At 39.9% G+C, this 24,664-nt stretch overlaps 1 protein-coding gene across 1 annotated transcript in view; it reads right to left on the bottom strand.

The window, feature by feature from the left end:
* Positions 1–24,664, bottom strand: part of CDH18 (cadherin 18) — a 965,040-nt gene that overhangs the window by 263,369 nt on the left and 677,007 nt on the right. The window contains exon 6 of the mRNA XM_077492030.1: positions 20,810–20,991. Coding sequence (XP_077348156.1) covers positions 20,810–20,991 — 182 coding nt within the window. The remainder of the gene's footprint in view (positions 1–20,809; positions 20,992–24,664) is intronic.

The raw sequence follows: 24,664 nt of genomic DNA on the forward strand, positions 1-24,664 counted from the left end.
TCCTGTTCCACAACCAGCACATCACCTAAAAATTGGTTAAAAAACATGCATTTAGAAATATGCAGGCATACATACAGTAGATTACCTGAAGCTGGCATGTCAGACACTCACTCATTGGTGATGAGGGGGGTCCCTGGTGTCCTCTGAGTCTTTTCTCCCCTATGAGAATGAAACAAAAGGTATACTTAGCACACAGATATTTGAGTCCAGAAATAGGAATATGAAACATTGCTTGGAAGTGGTGTACAATTGGGCAGAGATCCAAGTTGAAGACATGATTAATACCATTTTAACCAAGCTGGAATACTTACCTTTTTTGGACAAGTTTCACAGCTGGAGACACCCCGGGTATCCACGGAGCACCTGTGTGGGACACCCTAAAAAATGTGCTCAGTGGTCCCACACTAGTGCTCCTGAGTCCAGATGTGTAAACAGCTGCTGAGTGTCCTCTCCTTACATTCATAGTAGTGGTGAATATGTAGCGCTAAATCAAAGATATAAACAGAGCGAGAAAAAGTGAGAAAAAGACCACACAGAGGTAAATGAAACACCAATGACCATCTAGACACGTAGGTGAATACACAGGATATCACACAGCCCCGAGAGTCATCAAACTGTAGGTGTCTTCAAAATAAACATCAATGTTCATATACGCTTACCAGAGATGTTGGACTCGACTATCATAAGACAGAGAGTCAATCGAGCATGAATGCACCCATGGGACAGGTCCACGATAACTGTATATCGATGTCAGGAAATTCCCGGATTGGCCTTACTCCAACTTCACAGGTCTCGTCCATGGATATAATGGATACTGCAGGCAGTACCAGGACAGGAACTCCAATTATGGCACATGAATGACCAAAACCAACCCTAATAAGGGTGCTGGAACCAAATGGTGAAGCTCAGCAGCACTTGCATCGGTACACATAAAAAAGAAAAAAAGGGGGACTCCAATAGTGCAGGTCAAAAGACGGCTTTTAATAAATAAAAACCAATGTACAAAAAAGTATAAAAACAATCAAATGTGATAAAAACAATATGGGGAATGGAGTACCTCGCCCGACGCATTTCATCCAATACGGACTTCTACTGGGGCTCCTATCTCTCCTTACATTCCACTGAATGAAGTTTGTAATTCATTCTAGTTTCAAAGACATCTACCACAACAATGTCCTAAACTTCTTTTAAGACAAACTAGCATGACCAAAATGTAGTTAACCCTGTATCAGCTAAAAACATTGTATTTAGTTGCAAAAGAACAATGTTTCCTATGAACGATTACTGTGCCCACGAACATGAAAGTAGCCTTTTAAAATGTACACCATTAAAGAAAAGCACATGGAGCAGCATGCAAGTTAATAATCATAATAGGAACACACAACAAGTACTTACTTTTTTTGAAGCATTTTCTTTTATTCTTCTCTTCCCTCAGTTTAAAGTTGGACCAGCGTTTCCTTAATTGGACTTTGGAGCATCATACCCCAAAATTCTGCTTCAGAGTCTTCACAACTCTTATCATAATCTTGGCCTTGCGCAAATTCGGCTGGGTGTATGGTCCATGTTTCCCATCATAATCGTTCATCCGCAAGATGTCCACCATCTCCACCATTTCTTCAAAGGCCATATTGGAGGCCTTAAATCTTCTCCTCTGGGATCATGTTGTTTCGGGCTCCGGGCTTTCCTCCGTGTTACTGGAATATTTTCCAACCGCCTGCTGTGTCTCCGGCATTTTGCTCCTACTGCGCACTGAAGAGAGAAGGGGAGGGGAATATTCATGAAAAAGAACATCAGGGGCGGGCAATGCGGGTGGAGTTTCACGCATGCGCAGTGTATATCAAGCTAACACGCATGTGCCATACGTACAATCTGTGTGTGGAGGAAGGACAAATGAAAGTGGCGAGCGTGCTAAACTAAGGTAAAATTTGAACTTGGCCCATCACAGTGGCCTATACTGCTTCAAGATTGAGGCCCATATTGGTATAAGAAAATAAGAGTTGACATTAGTGTTTTTGTCTTGTGTATTATCTTGCAGCAAAGATGAATCACTTTAAGGACCCAGAATTCAGGTGCAGTTTCATAGACAGATACAGGGAGATGAGGAATTTGTGGGAGGTGAAACACAGCTTATATTATAACAAACAAGCTAGGAGGTCATCACTGGAGAAACCTATGGAATTTGTGAAGACTCGGGTCCCCAAAGCAAACATGAAGTTTTTGGAAAATAAAATTGGGATCTTGAGGAACATGTATAAGAAGGAGCATAATAAGATCCAGAAATCACTCTGATCAGGAGCATCAGCAGAGAATGTTTATGTCCCTAGGCTGTGGTACAACAAACTGCAGTTTCTGGGTCGACCAGACTGAAGCCAGGGAATCTCTTTTGACCCTTCCTTGCAGCCTTCCTTCCACCGTTCCCTCAACCCCAGCAGAGGCTGATGAGGAACAACTTGGGCCTTCCACCCTGGAAGAAGTGGATGCGCCCAGCTGGAGCCATTATATTATTTGTTGACATATTTATTGTCCTAATATTAATGATGTTAACTAGATGTTATAATTGATTATTTTATCCAAAAAATTATGTATACATATCACTAGACAGGAGTGGCCAAAAATGTTTGGGACCAGCTTGAAAAATGCTGGGGTCAGAATGATAGTCTTTTCTGTTTATTAACATACAATTTGCAAGTCATGAGCTGAAAATTGTGTGTGATTGATGAAGCAAAAACAACTACGTCCCTTTTTTATACACAGGATGAGCTCTGCCAGGAGGAGGGTCTGGAAAGCATCAGCCATGAGGAGGCTGTGCCCAGTGGCAGCCAGGAGGAGGCTGTGCCCAGTGGCAGCCAGGAGGAGCCCATGCCCAGTGGAAGCCAGAAGGAGGCTGTGCCCAGTGGCAGCCAGGAGGTGGCTAGGCCCAGTAGGAGCATCACCCAATCCCAGGTGCATCCCCTTTGCCTTACTACCAAAAGGCCCAGGAAGAGGACAATGATGGAGGAGGCAGCACTGGGCCTCATTAGGGAAGCCATTGATTTCCTCAGGAGCCCCCCCCCCCATGATGAAAAGGCCTATGGCTGCAATCTAGCCACCAGGTTGCTGGAATTGGAGAAGGGCTAACGCCTCCTCTGTGAGGGAATTTTTTATGATGCCCTTCAGAAAGGGTTGAGGGGCCAGCTGACTAAGAACAGCCACATATAGGAAGAAAAGCCTATCCTCCTCCTCCTGCCACAAGTCCACCAACAGAGCCACAGCCTTCAAGGAAGGCTGCAGGGAATGCTGCAGGGAAGAGAAGAATGTGATGGCCTGGGTTCCGTCTGGTCTGACAGAAGATGTTTTGGGCAGTGGTTTTGTACAGGGCAGCCCAGATCCTCCTCTTCTCGGGTCCATCTTTGGCTCTCCTGGCTCCTCCCTCCTGTGTCGAGTGCCCTGAAAGCAAGCAGCTTGCTATGGAGGCACCTGAGCCGAGCTGCAGTTCCCTGTGTCCATTCAGACACAGAGACCCGATTCAGACCCACTCTCTCTCTCTCCTGATTTGCTGACTTTGATTGACAGCAGTGGGAGACAATGGCACCACTTATGTGACCAATCGGAAGGCAGAGTCCTGGACCGCCAAGGCACTCGTGGACATCACTGGATAGAAATGGGGCTCAGGTAAGTATTAGGTGAGCTGAGGGGGGCTGCTGCACACAGAAGGCTTTTTATCTTAATGCACTTCTTGTCATAAACAAAAGATTACTTTATTAGACCCCTCACAAATTTTAAGACAATATTTCTCAATAGCGCAGAGTGAAAAAAAAAACAACACTTCAAAAGCATACACCTGGTTACAATACAAAGTAAACATTACAACAGTTACATTTAAGAAACTGTGGGAAACCCAGTGTTAAATAAGCACATGCATTCAAGAAATCCTCACACACAGGTATTACAACCTCTGTAAAAATGTAACAGAGGTACCTGAAAAAATAAGATGCGAATAAGTGCTGAGGATGCTAACAGGCCCAAGGGAATGTGTTCCATATTTGGTGGCAATATCTTTTAATTGCACTGACTTGATCATTCACATCACAAAAATAAACCTCACACCAGCATGCTGTTTGTTACACATCTCTACATACTCCCTGTGGAAATACAAACACTCACTCACTGGTATCTATATAAACACTCTGCATCCTAAAAAATCACTAATGAAAGTATAGTACACATAGACATAGAACAATTAAAACAACATTTAAACCAAGCAAAGAATCCTTATTCTCCTAACTTCATAACATAATAAACGGATCCATCTCTCACCTATCACATGAACCTCTCACGTGGTCAACTAATCAACTACTATCCAAGCACCAGATAAAATACATATACTCCCTTATTATCCTTACCCTAATTACTACCCAACTCTTTTTCCTGATTCTAAGATTTGTATTCCTTATTCTTTTTTCTCCTCCCTTTTATCTATACCCCTACCCATATCTGTCTTAGCCCCTGTACACACGGTCGGAGATTTGGACAACCAAATCCGTCAGATTTTCTCTGTTGGATTTTGTCCGAAACTGTTGCATACACACGGCCGGACTAAGTTGTCGAAAAATCCGATCTTTCAGAACGTGATGATGTAATTTCGTTACGATGGGACTACATTCAGGCAAGTAGCCAATAGCTTTGATGTAGGAATTTGATCTGAGCATGCGTGGCACTTTGTCCGATCAAAATTCTCTACACATGATCGGAGTATGTCCAATCGAACCAGTTGGTCGGAAAATATTTCAACAAGTTGGAAAATTGGGTCCGACGGATATTCCGACGGAATCAGTTCGATGCATACCACACACAGTCGTATTATCCAACAAACCGGTCACATTCCGTCGGAATCTCCGACCATGTGTACAAGGGCTTAGAACTCTTTATAACTAGAATAGAACAATCTTTTACTCCTTATTGGTATATTGGTTTGCATAATGTTACTCCTGAGATTAACACCTCATAGTTATTGTATTGCTGGTATTATTTGTTACTAGTGTTGGGCGAGCAGTTTGGACCAAGCAGAAGTTCAGCCCAAACATCACCTGTTTGTGTGTTCAGCAAACACCTAAGGGGACCCCTTTGGGTCTGGTTTGGATTTTAAGGGGAACCCCACGCTATTTTTTTTTAAATGGCATGGAGTGCCCCCTAAATGCTATTCCAGATCCTTAGGTTTGAAGTTTGAAGGAAACCCCCATACATTTAAAAAAGTGCCATAGGGTCCCCTGCAAAATACATACGGGACCCTTATCCGACTATGCAGGAAAAGGGTTGACGAGTGGGCGCCCCCCCCTCCGAACCATACCAGGCCACATGCCCTTAACATGGTAGGGTGCTTTGGGCAGGGGGGGCACCCCAAAGCACTTTGTCCCCATGTTGATGGGGACAAGAGCCTTTTCCTGACAACCCTGGGCAGTGGTTGTGGGGATCTATGGGCAGGGAGCTTATGGAAATCCGGAAGCCCCTTTAACAAAAAAGTGTAAAAAAATAAATAAAAACACATACAGTTTTTGACAATATTTTTTCTTAAAAGTAAAAAACAATGCACCCAATGTAGATCCATTAAGATCCATTATCATCCACGATACTCGCTACACTGCCAGACCCGGAAAAAAAAAGAAGCTCTGCCTGCAATGTCCACCTGCTCCACTTTCTGACAGTTCTTATAGGTAAGGGTAAGTGACATCACCTGGTGGTGCTGCCCCATGTGATATCATGTGACGTCACCAACCAATGCATGTTGCGTTGGTGACCTTCTTGATCTTAAAATGACAGAAAGCAGTGAATTGAAACATTTGCTTCCAGACACATAAGAAGAAGGAAGATTTCCCATCAGCACTCACATAAAGACTAAACTTTATACTGCGCTTTCAATGAAAGCACATCTGCATTAAAGCACCAGACACTAAAGCTCTGAACTTTCTAAAGATCAACACAAGATCGAGATGAACACAAGATCCCTACCCACTTTACACTATTCAAATACTTCTTAAACATAATGATGTAATCAAATTAGCAAACAAAGCTTTAGCCATATTTTTGTGAAATGGTAAAATACCACACATAATGATATCTAAATTTTATCTCCCAATGAGTATAAGAGAAGGAAGTCAGGGTGTTCATCTTCATCAAGATTAGGGATGGGCTTTATGTTTGGGTCGAACATGAGTTTGACTCAAACACTGGCTATTCGCATGTTCGCCAAATAGCGAACAATTTGGGGTGTTTGCGGAAAATTCGAAAGCCACAGAACACCCTTTAAAAGTCTATGGGAGAAATCAAAAGTGCTAATTTTAAAGGTTAATATGCAAGTTATTTTCATAAAAAGTGTTTGGGGTCCTGGGTCCTGCCCCAGGGGACATGTATCAATGCAAAAAAAAGTTTTAAAAACTGCCATTTTTTTGGGGAGTAGTGATTTTAATAATGCTTAAAGTAAAACAATAATAGTGTAATATTCTTTTAAATTTCGTACCTGGGGGGTTTCTTTAGTATGCCTGTAAAGTGGCACGTGTTTACCGTGTTTAGAACAGTCTGAGAGCAAAATTACATTTCTAAAGGAAAAAAAGTCTTTTAAAACTACTCGCGGCTATAATGAATTGTCAGTCCCAGCAATACACATAAAAGTCGTTGAAAAAAAGGCATGGGATTTCCCCACAGGGGAACCCCGAACCAAAATTTAAAAAAAATGCATGGGGGTCCCCCCGAATTCCATACCAGGCCCTTCAGGTCTGGTATGGATATTTAAGGGAACCCTGTGACAAAATGTAAAAAAAAATGGCGTGGGGTCCCCCCAAAAATCCATACCAGACCCTTATCTGAGCACACAACCTGGCAAGCAGCAGGAAAAGGGGGGGCAAGAGAGCGCCCCCCCTCCTGAACCGTACCAGGCCGCATGCCCTCAACATGAGGAGGAGGCTTTGGGGTATTCCCCCAAAGCACCTTGTCTCCATGTTGATGGAGAGAAGGGCCTCATCCCCGGTGGTTGTGGGGGTCTGTGGGCAGGGGGGCTTATCAGAATCTGGAAGCCCCCCTTAACAAGGGGACCCCCAGATCCCATCCCCGTGTAAATTGCTAATGGGGTACAAATGTATCCCTACCATTACACAAAAAAAGTGTCAAAAATGTTAAAAAAGACAATAGCCGGTTTTGACATTTTGACAATTCCTTTATTAATGTCTTATTCTTTCCCCACTTCTTCTTCTGTTCTTCCTTTGGTTTTCTTCTTCTTCCTCCATCTTGTTTTTCCCCTGCTTCTACCTCTGTCTTCCTCTCCTTCTTCTTCCGGTGTTCTCATCCGGCATCTTCCTCCAGCTTCTTCTTCCCCGCTTCGTCCTCCGGATGATCCACCTCAATGGGAGTCTACCGCTGTGTGGCGATTCTGTTCAGGTGATAGCTCTTATATAATGGAGGGTTGGGCCACCCGAAGACCCCCCTCTGATGCACGGGGACTTCCCTATGGCTTTCCCTGTGGTATTAGAGGGGGGCGGGGTCACCTGTTTACGTAAACAGGTGACCCCGCCCCCCTTTGTCACCTGAACAGAAGCATCACACAGCAGGAGACTCCCACTGAGGCGGATTGTCTGGAGGATGAAGTGGGGAAGAAGAAATTGGAGGAAGATGCCAGATGAGAAGACCAGAGAAAGAAGCAAATTTAAACTTTACAACTTTAAAATTACATTTTAATTATCTTCGAACCCAGAATAATCCATCATTCCCACAAAGCAGGAGCTATGCAACTTTCCATCTTTGGAGACAAAAGGGATTGACCAAAATAACCCAGTCATATCAAGGTAACACCAATTCCTGAAAAACCTTCAAAATGATCTCAATGGGATTCAATGCCCCCTCGAAACATTATTTCCATTACCTACAAACAACCAACTATGCAAAATTCTGCAGTGGAAACTTACAACTAGCTTTTAAAAAACTTTTCTAGATAAGCTAATAAAAGAACACATGTTCTCCATATAATAAACATAGTAGAAAACATCTGTAGTAATTCCCTGAGGTGGTGAGCGATTGGTGCACTGACTTGTAGTGTCTGCCTAGCACCCGAGCAAACATGTAGATGGAAAAAAATTGTCAGCTCGATCATCTGCAATGAATACATTTATTAATCCAGGTGAGGTACAAAATAATACAGGGCTTACATGTTTTGGCGTGTAGCCCTAATCATAGCTTTATCTCCATATACCAGCCATTGAACAATATATTTTCTAAGCTAGTGGAAAATACCAATCAAAAAAATTGGTACTCCAATTTTCTTAGTGGACAAGTAACTTGAGGGCTACAACATATTTTGAAAAGTGATTACTAATGAACTTTGCAGAGAAACTCTGTTATAGTCTCTAAATGCTAACTATAATGTTTACACAGAGCATATACTGTATCGTGTTAATAACAAATATTTCCTCCCCTGATGCTTCAACCTTTCCCAAATGCAATCTGCATAGATGTTAATTACCACTACTAGATCATGCATCCCACTAAACCACTTAATGACAGCCCCACGTACATTCACTGCAACTTATGCGCAAAATCACGTACCTGTACATCATCGCTGTTGTCAGCTCTGGGGCCGACGGCCACCTGCGATCATTCAGAGGAGAGATAGAACAGCGGTCTGCCTATGTAAACAAGGCAGACTGCTGTTCTGTGAGGGAGGAAAATGGAGATCTTGTGTTTCTGCTAGGCAGAAACACGGATACACGGATCCTTGTTTTCCTCCAGTGCCGGCATCCCCCCACAGTTAGAAAGCGCTCCCTAGGAGCACCCTTAACCCTTTGATTGCCCCTGATGTTAACCCGTTCCCTGCCAGTCTCATTTGTACAGTTACAGTGCATTTGTTTTAGCACTGATCACTGTATTGGTGTCACTGGTGCCCAAAAAGTGTCACTTATGCCACGTATACACAATCGTAATTTCAGCCCGCAAAAGACCAATGAGAGTTTTTCATCAGAAAATGCAATCCTGTGTATGCTCCATCGATCTTTTGCTTGCCGAATTCCAGCCAGCAAAAGATTAAGAGTATGCTCTCAATTTTTTGGTCCGAAAAGGCAATCGTCTGTGGCAATTCTGACGTGCAAAATTCCTACACATGCTTGGAAACAATTTGACGCATGCTCAAAAGCACTTAACTTCTTCATTTTCTTGGCTCATCGTAGTGTTGTACATCACCGCATTTTTGACGGTCGTAATTTCAGTGAATTTTTGCGTGACCGTGTGTATGCAAGGCAAACTTGAGTGGAATCCCATCGGAAAAGCAGTCATATCTTTTTTCCGACGAGAAATCCGATTGTGTGTATGCGGCATTAGTGTATGTTCACAGATTTGTGAACCACAATATCGCAGTCCCGCTAAAAATTACAAGTAAAAACAATAAAAAAAATGTATAAAGCCATAAAAATATCCAATAGTAGTAGACGCTATAACTTTTGCACAAACTGAATCAATATACCAAAATTCAGGCTGAAATCAGACCTGAAACGGTGAACCAGCACGCACGGACCCCGGCTGTGCAACCGATGTGGCTTATGTGAACCAAGACTAAGAGTAGGTGTAACCAACCCATAGCCAAAGATAAGCAAACATGTAAAAGGCATTTAGGGACATACCAATGGAAACAAATCAAAACAAAAGAGAACCAAAAAAAGGGACTGATGATCATTTCCCAAAACAAAGCATAACTCATTGTCTCTGGGATTGAGAATTATTTTTCTTGGCTTTCTTTTGATTAAAGGGAAATAGAAGTTTGAATGGCTGTGGGGATGTTTGTTATATTTGTTTTGAAGCCCCTTGACTTATTCATCATAATCACTGTGATTAGAACGGTAAGTTTTGCTGTTTCTAATCAAGTCTGCAACCTATCCATTTCCTTTTCAGTGACACTAACTACTTATTTAGAAAGTTAAAGAATATAAATAGGACACCCTAATTTATTCTACTATTGTAATGTGGAGTCAGAACAAATAATAAGCAGTCAAGGTAGAGCTAATTATGGAGTCTTCTCTTTTTATTTTCAAAACAGGCAATTAGACAATGAAATACATTTGCATGGGTTAGCTTTCACAGGCATAGGTGATTATATAAAAATACTGTCTAAAAAGAAACAAAGAAACAATAAAGCTGGGTTCTAGGTGACTGTATGCTGAAAGTATGAAGGCAGGCATAAGAAGTGAAGTCCTTATGTTCATAATCGTTATAATGAAACTGATTTCACAACTAGAAAATGTGTACTCATTCAGGAATTAGTTCATTTAAGCTGACTAGCAGGCCAATAAATGAATTTTAGCCCAAAGTAAGAATGTGAATTTTATCAATAGCTTCTCAATAAAATAGATAAGCTTGTCTGAGATTATGGAGAATGTATAGTATACTAGAAAAATGAAAATATAATACAAAGGGTAGAACTAAATACATTTATTAAAAAGTTACAACCTTTTTAGGGGTGACCCACATTATTCACACACTAACCATTGCTTGATGTTATTAAGTTTATACTTGAGTACAATGCTTACTACAATATAATATAGATCAAAATTCAGCTAATGTCCATAAACAATGTCCTTAAGATATAGGTGTGCATTTCATTAAAGACAGTCCTTGTGCTATTCTTAATAACGGGATGATGAACAACCATGCACTAATCTTAACCCCCCTGGCGATATTCCCGAGTCTGGCTCGGGGTGAAAATTCTGAACAATTAGTGGCAACACCGAGCCAGACTCAGGATCGCATTGCAGGATCCAGGTGAGTATGCTTACCTTATCCCCTGGATCCAGCGATGTCTCCCCGTTGTGTAAGCGACTGTCCTCTGCTCGATCTATCACAGAACCGACGGAGAACGGCGCCAAATTCAAAAAGTGAAGCACACATTACATACAGTATAATATAACCTTACAGATTACATTGCTGTATGTAATTATTTCACATCCCCTTTGTCCCTAGTGGTCTGCCAGTGTCCTGCATGTAGTTTTATATTATAAATCTGTTCTTAATGCCTGGAAACTGGAGATTGTCCATAGCAACCAAAACTGTCCCTTTACATCAAAAGTGGTCTTAGACCAGCTAGAAAACAGTGATAATAAATTAGAATCACTCGCAGAATTGAGCGATAGTGATTTGTGGGGAGATCCGTCATCAAATACTGAAAAGTAATGACAGTGACAATTCTGCAACTGAGCAAATTTCATTTTTTTTTTAAATTTGATTACATCATTGAATACTTTTTTATTATTATTATATTATTATTTGGTATAATTATTTATAGTTATTTATTATATTTTTATTTATGATTTTGTTTTTCAAATTTTATCATACCCGGGATGTCTACTAGACTCTGGTTTGGACAGATTTAAGTGAGTTATTCCTAAGGATTGTAGGCCAACAATATAAAACGCCAAATTTCCATGCAAAACACTGTACCGCTTTCAGCACCTAAAATCCAACATTATCATACAGCCAGGGAAGTTAAAGGAAATTTTAAATAAACTCCAATGTATGCATGCAAATTGGATTTAACATTATTGTTCAATGTTTTATGATTGTACTTAAGTACCAAGCCTCCAATGAATGACTACTGTGGAGTACTTTGCTATGAGGGGTTGAGCCTTTCTGTAGGAGACTCAAACAACCTGCAAAATGATAATGTGAAGGAGGTAAGTAACTGCAAGATTAAAAGACTAAAATTAAAAGAAATGCTTCAAGGTGAATATTTTCAATAACAGAAAAAAATATGGGGTTGGTTTACTAAAACCAGAGAGTGTAAAATCTGGTGCAGCTTTGCATGAAAGCCAATCAATTTCTAACTTCATCGTGTTCAATTAAGCTTTGACAAAAAAAAAAAAAAAAAAAAACTGTAAACTGCTGGTTTCTATGCAGCGCTGCACCAGATTTTGCACTCTCCAGTTTTAGTAAATGAACCCTATATATCAAAAAATAATTGGGAAACAAATTGCTCAAATTTACTGGGATGTTATAAAGAAACAGACAATTATATACACAGATAGTGCCTCATTAGGGTTGAGTAATCAGAGGGGGAAAAAAAGCAAGTCCAATGTACTCATCACATGAGATTAAAGTAAATATACCACTTTTTGGTATCCATATGCAACTTAGGTACAATGTTTCAACTGAAACAGCAAGTGTGTCTTCTCTTTTTGTGACATGTTGACATGTACAGGTAATGTGAATAGGTTCTGCTGCATGTGTGTTCTATCTGCAGTGGAGCTATTAGTGGTGACTATGAATGCAAACACAGAGTCTGCAAATGTAGAATAATCATTAATTGTATCCCCAACCATATAATTTATTGCTTTCTGTACAATACAGTGAGAGAAGCCCGTTCATCTGTTAAATAATCTACAATATTAGAGTAGAAATGTGATTTGAACTGTGCAAATGAAAATGCTTATAAGTGTAGTATTTTTAAAATCAGACATATAGCTGTGCACATGCTTTTGTCAGTCATCTTTTGCTAAGAAAATATGATATTGTTAATAGTAAATAATAACACCCCAGATAATGTCTGACTGAGACAAAATTTGTTGGGTCCGTTTTCCTGCCTTTGCCATTATAACTAGATGATCATGCATCATTCAATCAATGCCTTTTGATGTTTACTAAAATATGAGTGTTTTACCTTTTTTTTTTTTTTTTAATACATTTTATATACTGTTTTACACTGTGTTGAGTCTTCAATTCATTCTCCTTGGATCTATGTCCTAATGGAGTACTGATGAGAAGATTCCGGTTTTGAATCTGCAGTGCCTTATAATTCTGGTTCCAGTGGCTGTTGAGAATATCATAATATCTATTGGAGAAGATTTCAGCAAACAATCTATACCTAGGTGTTGACACATTACTGTCTGTCTGACCCATTTAGTATAAGCTGAATAGGGTCCATACGTTCTGGTAAGCCTCCTTATATCACATTTGGTGGCAGAAGTCTTTCACGGCGGCAACTCTTCTTTTAGTTTTTTGGGTGATTGAACATTATTACTTGGAATCACAGAGTTTATGGACTCACCTATATGAACTATATAAGAGTTCCCTTATTGTGTTATTGATTTTTTCACTCTTTTCTTTATTTTAAGGTTCCCTATCATTGCTGCACTGTTTTTATTTATAATAGTAAATAATGCAAGGAGTACAAAGCAATTATCAGCATACTTTTTATACCTGTGATCTATTTCCTGAATGTTTAATCTATAATATTTTTTATATGTAAAATAATGTCTGATAGATACTGATATTTGAAATTGCCTGAGCTATGCCCATTTGGCTAATTTTGATGTAAGGCACATGAATACTGCTGGAAGATGATTAGGATGCCAAAGGTTGAGCTAATGAGTCATTTGAATTCAGTAAAAGCAAATTCACATTCCTAGTATAGCCACAGCACAATGAAAAAGATGTGATGAAAGATTAAAGCATAATTGTGTCTGTGTAAGAAAATGTACATTTATACAGGATGTTTAGCAGATATGGATTGAAGCAGATAGAAACAGATGGGTGCCTATTTTCTTGAAAAAATGTCAATAAAATGATAAATGACTGTAATATATCAAAAATGGATTACTTAAAAGGACTTTGCAATGCTTTCATAAAGTTGCAGACAAAACCGATATTGTATACACCAAAATGCCATAGCTTTTTATCTGGAACTTTTGGAAGAAGAAAACAAAGCCCCCAAAACTTTTCCTTCCCTGTAATGAAAATACACTTAAATAAATAAAGGTATTTTGGGAATATCTTTTTAAATACTAAGCTTTTCAAATAAAAGAACAATCATCAAAGCAACACACAGACTCAGCATGACAGAATAAATGCTTTAGCACTAAACTAGGTTTGCTAAAAATAAATTTAAGGACTATTTAGATACTCTACTTACACTGAGGAAAATAATTACTGCAGGCATACAAAAAAATAATGTAAAATCATTTCCAACATTTGTGATTTACCAAGTTCATGTGATTTTTATTTTTTTTAAAAGGTAACAGTTTAACATCCTGGAAAGATTTTTGTTTCTTAAACAATGCCCTGATTTTGGTACAATTGGGCAAGGTGTTAGCATTCACTAAACAAATTGAAGTTGTGATCACTTTAAATAGTCAAGTATGTGCAGAGAAATTCAAAAATAAAAAAGAAGGGTATTATTTTGTTTAGCTAACAGAAGTAAGTGCAGCTTTATGTATTCATTTTTTTTAACATACTTTAATCCTTTAGTAAATCAAGCCCACTGAGCAAGAATTGTTTAACCATCCCCCACCTTGCCTTTTATAAAAATACAGCTGTGTGGGAGAACTGTTATCCCAGGTGGACATCATATGACACCCTTCCAAGCGCTTGCTTCATGCATGCCCGGTGGCATGATCTTGATTAATCACAATTATCACATGGTACAGGGAAATCACATCAGACTTGTACCTTGTGGTAGCTGTGGCCAATCGCAGCTATCACAATAGTTCATAATGGCACATGAATGGATGCCATTTGCAAAGTAATCATCACTGTAATAAGCAATCATAATGTAAAAAAAAAAAACCTGATCACCTCCACAGTTCAGTACTGTGTATATATAAAAATAAAATAAAAACCCAGTAGTGATTAAATGCAACCAAAAGAACGTGCTAGCTTTGATAAAAAAAATGATAAAAATTAAATTTGGGTATAGTGTTGCATGACTGAGTAATCAGCATTCAAAGTTTGACAGCGCTGAGAGCTTAAAATGGGCATGGGCAGGAAGGGGGTAAAAGTGTCCAATATTGAAGTGGTTAATCATGGCAAAATCAGGGCATTGTTGTAAGCAAATATCTATCAAAAATGCCTTTATTAAAGTGCATTAAATGTTTGATGAACCTGTTTACTTAGTAATCCTCATGTTCCATCTGTATAAAATTGACCATTCCCTTTCTGTACATTACAGTCCCTGAGTTTCTTAAGGTATGGTTCATAGTAACATAGCATCTGAACAAGTATTACTTTGTGTGTGATTTATCCTTGTTTGGGAGACATGTGGGCTAGAACAATGTGTATCACTGCATGGAGCTTTAAAGTGGTCTATGCAAAAATGCAAAATCTACTTATTTTAGAGTCCCTCCTCCTCCTCTCCTAAATGAAACTTAAAAAAAAAAAATGAAACGATAAAACAAGCAGCTTCCCATGTGAGCATTGAACAGAGGAGGAGACAGGAGCGCCAGCGAGGGACCTGTGTTTCAGGGCCTCTTTTTGCAATTCCATTGCACAGAGCAAACAGGTATAGAGATGTTTGTTGTATTAAAAAAAAATCCTTTGCAATAATTTAAATGTATTTATACCACTTCAGTACCAGGCACTTTTACCCCCTTCCTGCCCAGACCAATTTTTAGCTTTTAACACTGTCACACTTTGAATGACCATTGTGCGGTCATGCAACACTGTGCAAGAAGATAGCGGAGAAGACCCAGCAGAGGCAGAAGACAGTGGACAGAGGGTAAGAACCAAAGAGGGCTAGAAGACATCAACGGAAAAGACTCAGAGAGGGGAGAAGAACCGGCAGAGGGAGAAGACATCCGTGAAGGAGGCAGAAGAGCCGGAGAGGGGAGAAGAGATTGGAAGAGAAGACGGAGCTGCCTTAATAACTACATTTTTTTAGGTGAATGGGTAGGGGTATAATGTACCCCATACTCATTCTTATAGGGTTGGGGGCCAGAATATGGGGGTCCCCTTGTTAAAGGGGCTTCAGATACCAAAAAGCTCCCCACCTGCAGACTCCGGCAACCAACAGCCAGGGTTGTAGGGCCCTTGACCTCATCAACATGGGAATTAGTGCATTGGGGTGGGGGGGCACAGGGCTCCCCTGCCCCTAAAGTATCCATGCCGCCATGTTGAGGGCATGCAGCCTGGTATGGTTCAGGAGGGGGAGGCGCTCATTTGTCCATACCCCCTATCCTGACCTGCCGGGCTGTGTGCTTGGATGAGGGTCTGGTATGGATTTTGGGGGGCCCATGCTGTTTTTTCAGTGTAGGGGTTCCCCTTAAAACCCATACCAGACGGAAGGGCCTGGTATGCTCTTGGAGGAGGAACCCGTGCAATTTTTTTTTTTTAATTTGGTGTGGAGTTCCCCTTCACGATCATCAGAGCACAAGTCCCATGCCAAAGTTGGATCAGTTAGGACGGCGATCTGGTCCATAAGGTGTATACAATTGTGAGAGCTGAAATGCCAGAACTTTTTTTTTTGCCACATGTTAAAAAGTGCTGAATTGAAGCTAGATTCATACACTACATATGCTACAACTATGCCAAAAATAAACTAATATTTTCAACACATCTTTTTGATTTAATGTAAAAAAACAAAAGTAAAAGTGCTAAAAAAAATTGATGTGCAATGATTGTTTTCATATTTAGGAATATTGAATTGAATATTGATTATAAGATGACAAGAGCTAGACCTAGTCACGTGTGGATAATATAAAGGAAACCTGTCCTAAGAGAAAAAATTAAAGCTATCTTTTGTAGTCTTTCTTTCTGTTCAGCTGGCTCTCTGTATCTCTTTATGTTTATTCTGCTATTTAGTACCCCCTACCACTCTCCTAAAAATGCATAGGAAAAAATAAAAGAACCCATTACCAATAAAAAAAATCATAACAAAAAAGATACTTATCTCAGACCCTGGCTTCTGGCCTGCTTGTCTAGTTGCTGATGATGTTGCTTAGACTTCCTGTGACATCCTGGGAAAATGGAGGATCCCAAACGTTGTGAGAATGTGCTAATTGTTTTCACATGGGATGGATGACTACTAAGTAGAAAGATCCCTCTTTTTTGGTAAGGTCTGTTTAGACAACACTTTACATTTTTTAAATGATCAACAGATTGTGTTTTAACAAGATATGTTTCTGGGGCAATAAAAACAAAAATCACATATGCAAGTAATGGCTAGTTTGTCATCATTTTCCTTTTACCCAATTTTGTGCTGACTAACTTTAATAAAGCTTGTAAAATATTAGAGATTTCATATTCAACCAACATTCAGTATCTCATCAGCTCAAAATATGCAGAGGTGGAAATTATATTGTATGCATTGCTTTGATTTATTCACATGGTTCTCTGCTATTGAATCTATGAAATTTCTGGTTTATTTCTTTCTTTTTCTTTTATTGAAAGGCTGAAAGAGTTGTTTTTGATCAAATATTAAGTTTGCTAGTTTGTCTGCCAAAAATGTTTAATGAAAGCCATGGAACTGAGGAAGATAATCATTTTCAGATATAATATTTCAGATTAATTACACAATTTTTCAGCTCAAAGATAATAATAGAGGCCACCAGTAGTAGTTGTAAGACCATAACTGAATTCATAATGAAACTGTGTGTCACATTATAAAATAAAAATACTATAAAACATCAGTTTATACACATATAAACAGATCTATATATCTATATATAGATATATATTGTATATGTAAATAGATTAGGGCTGTTACTTATTAAAAATTTGTGTGTTCGATTAATCTTTTTTTAAATAGATTAATCGGCTCATTTCGATTAATTTTAACGCACATACAGATCCAACTACTTTTAGCTGATCTCCTTGCATTGCAACTCTGCATTAGTCAGTGGTAAATGTGGTATACACTATATACAATCACTCGACACTAGTGAGTTTCCACAATCCATGACTAAACTTCACAGTTCACACAAATACATTTTAAATTCAAACTGTAACACTGACGTAATTTTTTTTATTGAACTTTAAGAAACATGTAGAAAGTTAGTTTAACTTTAATTATAAAACGTATCTAGTATATTGACTGTCAGTCACTTTATAGTATGCAAGTAGGCATCACTTTAGCCAGTCACGCAGACATACCAGAGTGTTTTGTTGTTTTGTTTTTTATAACAATGTTAAAAATTGAGGTTATAAAATTTGCCTACACTTAGCTTACTGAATGATCCCAGGTAACCACATCCATATTTACCATCACTGTCCAGGCTGTCCGGTAACGTCACGGACATCAACGTCACCGGACTCCTCCCCCTTTCCCTTGTTAGCAGACTGAGGCACTCTAGGAAGGGGGAGGAGTCCGGTGACGTCAAAGTCCGTGACGTCACTGATCTCCGACAGAACTCCCTGAAGACCCTGGAGCTGGTGGAGAGGTGAGTACTGATCAAAAGAATTTTGATTGTTAAAAAAAATTAACGATCAATCAAGGATTTAATCTTTAATTTCCCCAGCCCTAAAATTGATATCTATAGATATCTATATATATATTTACAACAAATGGACCAAAAACATTACTTTAACCACTTCAGCATCCAATCCAGAACACTTTTTACAATCTGGCGCTGGGTTGCTTTAACTAAATTTGCATCCTTTTTTTCCAACAAATAGAGCTTTCTTTTGGTGCTATTTGATCATCTGTGGTTTTTATTTTTTGCACTATACACAAAAAAAGCGATCATTTTGAAAAAAACTATATTTTTTTACGTTTTGCTATAATAAATATCCCCAAAATGTTTTTAAAAAACACATTTATTCATCAGTTTAGACCAATACATATTCTTCTTTGCAATAAGCATATATTGATTGGTTTGCGCAAAAGTTATAGCGTTTACAAACTATGTGAAAGATTTATGGCATTTTTATGTCAATTTTATTTAATTATTTATTTACTAGTAATGGCAGTAATCTGCAATTTTTAGCAGTATTGCAACATTGCGATAGACAGATCAGACACTTTTTGGGACCATTGACATTTATACAGAGATCAGTGCTATAAAAATGCACTAATTACTGTGTAAATGAAAATGGTAGGAAAGGGGTTAATGCTAGGGAGCGATCAAGGTGCTAAATGTGTGATCTCTCAGTGTGTGTTCTAACTGTATGGGGATAGGACTGAGTAGGAGAGGAGACATATCACTGTTCCTAGTAAGTAGGAACAGTGATATGTCTCCTCTCTTCTGACAGCACAGGGATTTGTGTATTTACAAACACAAAAATCCCCATGCTGGCGCTCGTACACATGGCTGGCAGCAAACGCGACCATGGGCTATGTGCATTAGGTCCCCCGCCATGCAGCAGTGCCCTCTGGTGACTCTTTAAAAAAACTTGTATGGGGTTTCACGCAGGGGAGCCATTCTGCCCCCATAAATAAATGTGAGCCGGTCGGGAACCAGTTAAAAAAGAAAAAATATATTTTTGAATAAAAATTAGAAAAAGGAAAGTGAAAAAGCAAACTGCCTGACTGACAGCCTGATTGAAGTTGTTGAACAGGGTTATGACAGCAGATCAGAACAAACTCCAAGCAGGGGAGTTTTTTAACCACTTGCTTACTGGGCACTTAAACCCCCCTCAGTCCCAGACCAATTTTCAGCTTTCAGCGCTGATGCACTTTGAGTGACAATTGCGCGGGCATACAACACTGTACCCAAATGAAATTTTTATCATTTTTTTCCCACAAATAGAGCTTTCTTTTGGTGGTATTTAGTTACAGCTCGGAGTTTTATTTTTTGCTAAACAAACAAAAAAAGATGCAAAAAAAAAAAAAAAAAAATCATGTTTTAATAGTTTGTTATAAAATTTTGCAAACGGGTCATTTTTCTCCTTCATTGAAGTGCGCTGATTAGGCGGCACTGATAGGCTGCATTGGTGGGCACTGATGGGCTGCATTGGTGGGCACTGATGGGCTGCATTGGTGGGCACTGATGGGCTGCACTGGTGGGCACTGATAGGCATAGTTAAGGCGGCACTAATAGGCACAGATAAGGCGGCACCGATGGGCACAGATAAGGCGGCACTGATGGGCAAAGATGGGCACAGATAAGATGGCACGGATGGGTGGCACGGATAAGTGGCACGGATGGGTGGCACGGATGGGCACTGATAGGTACCACAGATAGATGGGACTGATGGGCACTGATAGGTGGCACTGATAGGTGGCTCTGATAGGTGGCACTGCTGGGCACTGATGGGCGGCACTGCTGGGCACTGATGGGCGGCACTGCTGGGCACTGATGGGCGGCACTGGGGTGCAGCACCTTTGAGGCAGATTGGGTGGCACTGTGGGTGGCACTGTGGGGTGGCACTGTGGGTGGCACTGTGGGTGGCACTGTGGGTGGCACTGTGGGCACTATGGGCACTGACAGGGGGCACTGACGGGGGGCACTTACTTTTTCTTTTATTTTACTTCAGGATGGCACTGCGGGAGGCAGGTGGGCACAGGCAGGTGGCAGGTGGTCCCTTGTATTGATGGCCGTGATTGGGACTGATGTCCCGATCACGGCCGCCGGTGATCGGCTTTTTTTTTCTCTCCTCGCACTGTCAGCGCGAGGAGGAATAATAGCCGATTGCCGGCTCCGTTCTATCACATGATCAGCTGTCATTGGCTGACAGCTGATCACGTGATAAGGGGTCGGGATCGACCCCTTACACGGATCGGTGATCAGGCGAGTCTCACGGACTCGCCGATCACAGAGCGCGCCGCGCGCGCCCCTCAGGGGGCGCGCAGGCCGCTCGTAACCAGGACGACGTCAATAGACGTAGTCCTGGAAATGTAGGTCCGCGCTAATGCCGTCATTTGGCAATAGCGCGGATCTGAAGTGGTTAATTTAATTGTATACCAGTGGCCAATACCTTAGATCTAAAGGGCCGATCCTTTGACCTCTTAAAGAATCTACTTTGAATGCCCTAAATTTCAATGTATTTAAGTCTTCATGTATTGTGCAGAACCATCATTTAGTTAAAATAATTGATGATCTTGAACCCAAATAGTGTCACATATATAATAAAGTCACATTTAAAGAAAATAGTTTACCTTTTTGAGCAAAAGGATTCCCTCCCTTGTTTCTTTATCCGTGGATATAGAGAAAACACCATCTCCATTGACGATTGAGTATCTGATGTCAGCATTTAGTCCAATGTCTGCATCGTTTGCCTTGATTTTGCCAACTGCTGAGCCCACTTGAGCTGATTCAGGAACATAAAGCTGATAATGTTCTGTTGAAAAATGTTTAAAAAAATAATGATCAGCATACATTAAATTGTTCAGAATCAATCCCAATGAAAACAAAAGCAACACTAAAGCATTTACGCTTGATTTACTAAACAAAATCTGTGTTTGTTTTTGTATCAAAAAGCAAGACCAAATGACCAATCATGCTCTTAGTGTTCACAATGCAGATGGAGATGCATACATTAGTTATAGTTTACACATGGCATTGTTTGCTAACCAGCATAGGCTCCAGCGACTGACTGTATTGCAGAAAAGTGGTGGCTGCCTAAAAGAAAAAGTTATTTTCCTCAATGTTTTTGAGTCTTTTTGAAATGTTGGTAGTTTGCATGTGAATTTCATGCAAGAGCAATACCATAGAAGGTGTATACTAATAGTATTATTACTGTGACTGTAAAAAAAAAACATTGAAAGGAAAAAAATGCATAGTCCCTGCTCAGATTACAACAGTATGCATGGAGTAAATACAGCAACATGTGCTAATATATATGCTTTGGCCATGACAACAGCAGGCACATATACAGGTACTCATATTTCATATGCTGCTTGCAGGGTTGCCAACTGTCCATATTTTTGGGGTAACGTTTGTAAACAGAAAATCTTTCTTGCACGTATATATAAAGTACAAGATACAGAAACAAAAAGCCAACAATAGGACAGTTTTTTGCTCATACTGAACAGCAGTATAATGCCGCGTACACACGAGCGGACTGTATGGCGTACTTAGTTCGTCATACAATCCGACGGACAGTCCGTCGTACTTTCCACTGAACGGACTTGACCACACACGGATGCACAAACAGTCCGTCGAAAGCTTGCGCGATGACGTGTACAGCACGTACGACGGGACTAGAAATAGGAAGTCCAAGACACAGCAAAGCACCCTTCCGCCGTGTAAATCCTTTCTGGGCATGCGCCATTCTTAGTCCATCGAACTAGCATACTGACGACCGTACTGTCCGCTGAAATCAAAGTACGACGGACAGAATTTCTAAAAAAACTAAATTCTTAGTACGCCGGACTGCACGCTGAAAAAGTCAGCTGAAGCCCACACACGAGCGGATTGTCCGCTGAAATGTGTTTCGACGGACTAAGTACGCCATACAGTCCGCTCGTGTGTACGCGGCATTAGAGGCACTGGGAGAGATTTACTAAAACTTGTGCACACATAATTTGGTGCAGCTCTGCATAGTAACCAATCAGCTTCTAGGTTTTATTGAACAAGCTGAAGTTAGAAGCTGATTAGCTACTTTGTACAAATGCACCAGATTTATTGTGCACCAGTTTTAGTAAATCTCCCCCACTGTTACATACTCTTGGCCACTGCACTTTGTATACTGTGTTGTATACTACATAGTCCAGTGTTTGTTGTTGTTTGTTGTCTCAAGTATTGCCAGTTGCTAAATAGACCATGACTGTTTTAATGACATTCTTCTTGAAGGGTCAGAAAAAGTGGGGGAATTGGAATATATGCATCTTCAGCAGATAAGTTAAAGCGGAATTCCACCCAAAAGTGGAACTTCCACTCATTCCACTCATTATACTCCTCTCCCTCTCTGGTGCCACAATTGGTACCTTTTGGGGGGGGGGGGGGGGGGCAGGATACCTGTCTTACACAGGTGTGCTTTCCCCACTTTTGGGAGCCTCAGCCATGGGTATTGACTTCACTGCCCGGGCTCCCTCCTCCTACCTCCTCCTCCCCCTGTCACCAGGCCAGTAGGAGAGAGGAGCGTATCATCACACATGCGCAGTAGGGTTCCCAGAGTGAAGCTGAAAGTCTACACTACTGGGTTCCCTTACTCGCAATGGAGGTGGCATGCACCCGACAGCTGATGGAAACATCAGCTGTGGTGCCTACATTGCTGGACTCCAGAACAGGTAAGTGTCCGATTATCAAAAGTCAGCAGCTGCAGTATGTACAGCTACTTGCTTTTAATTTTTGCAGTGGTGGGCGGACCTCTGCTTTAAGGGATTTCATTCATTGATCCAAAAATCATCCATGCACTCACGCAAACCTGAAACACAAGTGTACCAGTTCTCATGGTGATTTCTTTCCAGACTTATGTATGCTCTTTTAGTAAATAATGCACTATTTTATACTGTCATAGTGATGTGCAGTAAAAAAAAAAAAAAAAATTTTTACAGATTGCAGGAATAGACTGATGTAGCATTTTGTAGCTTCAGCATAACATCTCCTTTTTACATTATCCCGTTCACATTTTCAGTTTGTAATACATATAAATATTTTAGGCTGGGGTGAAGACACTTTATTTTTTTCTATTCTGAGAAATGGTTGTATGAATTGCACTAAAATACTAATTTCTATCATATACGTTATGTTCTGCTGTGTAACAAATTCAGCACAAATGCAGCTGAGGATATCTGAAACCAAAGTCAGATAATCATGCTGTGACTTCTCGGGGTGCGAGTCGCCACATACAGCTCAGTAAAAGCTCACAAGCAATGTTGTTAATGTTGATGAAAGAGTCCAAAATGGACTTCTCTACAAACTCATAACTCACAGGCTGCTCTGAATCACATACAGCAAAAGCAAATTTTGCTTTTGGGACTTAAATCTCTGACTATTAAAGTACAATGCAAATAGCTCTTTGCTGCTGGGTTTTAGTTATTAGAAACAAGTTTAAAAATATATCCACATCACATCAGATCAGTAAAACCTATTTAAATAAATAGTTGATGTAGCATTTGAATTGAGGGATGTACCTGAATAAAAGTAGAATATCCATCCATCCATTTACTGAAATAAATCATGCAAAATCAAAATCAATAAAGGTTTCCCTAAACTAAGTAATTGGGAAAAAAAAATATATATGTTTTTGTACTGTTCACCTTTATTATTTGCATGTAGATTGGCCCAGATTAGCAGAAATAACTCAAATGAATGGCCTAGGAAATTGAAATGTATAATTCATATGAATCTCTGTAGACTTCATATACTGTATACGCTCAGGCAGACAAAAAAAATGACGATTGAAGGATTTTATATTTTAAACTAAAAATGTATCTTAAGCAAAACACCTACACCAAACAGTATAAGCTTTTTTTAATCATACCAAAAAGGTGTGTTCACAGGCATTTCCTTCTCTAGGGTGACAACGGCTCAGTACCGCTGCAGTGTTGTCCCCTTTTGCTGCATGCTCTTAAGTTGGACCAGAAAGTGTTGTTCCAATATAGAGTACATTGGAACATACTGCAGCAGAAACTACAGTAAAATGATGATGTTATGATGCATACACACAGTCAGATTTTCTGAGGGGAAATGTTGGATGTGAGCTTGTTGTCGGAAAATCCGACCGTTGGATCCTCCATCGAACATTTGATATCAGACTTTCCACCAACAAATGTTTGCTAGCAGGTTCTCAAATTTTGCGCCAACAAAACTTTGTTGTCAGAAAGTCTGAACGTGTGTACACAAGTCCGCGCACAAAAGTTCACGCATTCTCGCAATCAAGTACAAGCCGGTAGCGATCGGTCTTGTAAAACTAACGTTCGTAATTGAGATAGCACATTCACCATGCAGCAAATTTTGAAATCCCTCAAAGCAGTGCATTCTCTTCTTCTTAATAATGCAGATTTTTTATTATTTCTTGTGATCTCCTAAATAATATTTGTTTTTGTTGTTTTTTTTTCTCCTGATCT

The sequence above is a fragment of the Lithobates pipiens genome, unplaced genomic scaffold (genome assembly GCF_037356315.1).
Source record: "Lithobates pipiens isolate NorthernLeopardFrog02 unplaced genomic scaffold, aLitPip1_a1.2 Scaffold_19, whole genome shotgun sequence".
Taxonomy (NCBI): Eukaryota; Metazoa; Chordata; class Amphibia; order Anura; family Ranidae; genus Lithobates; species Lithobates pipiens.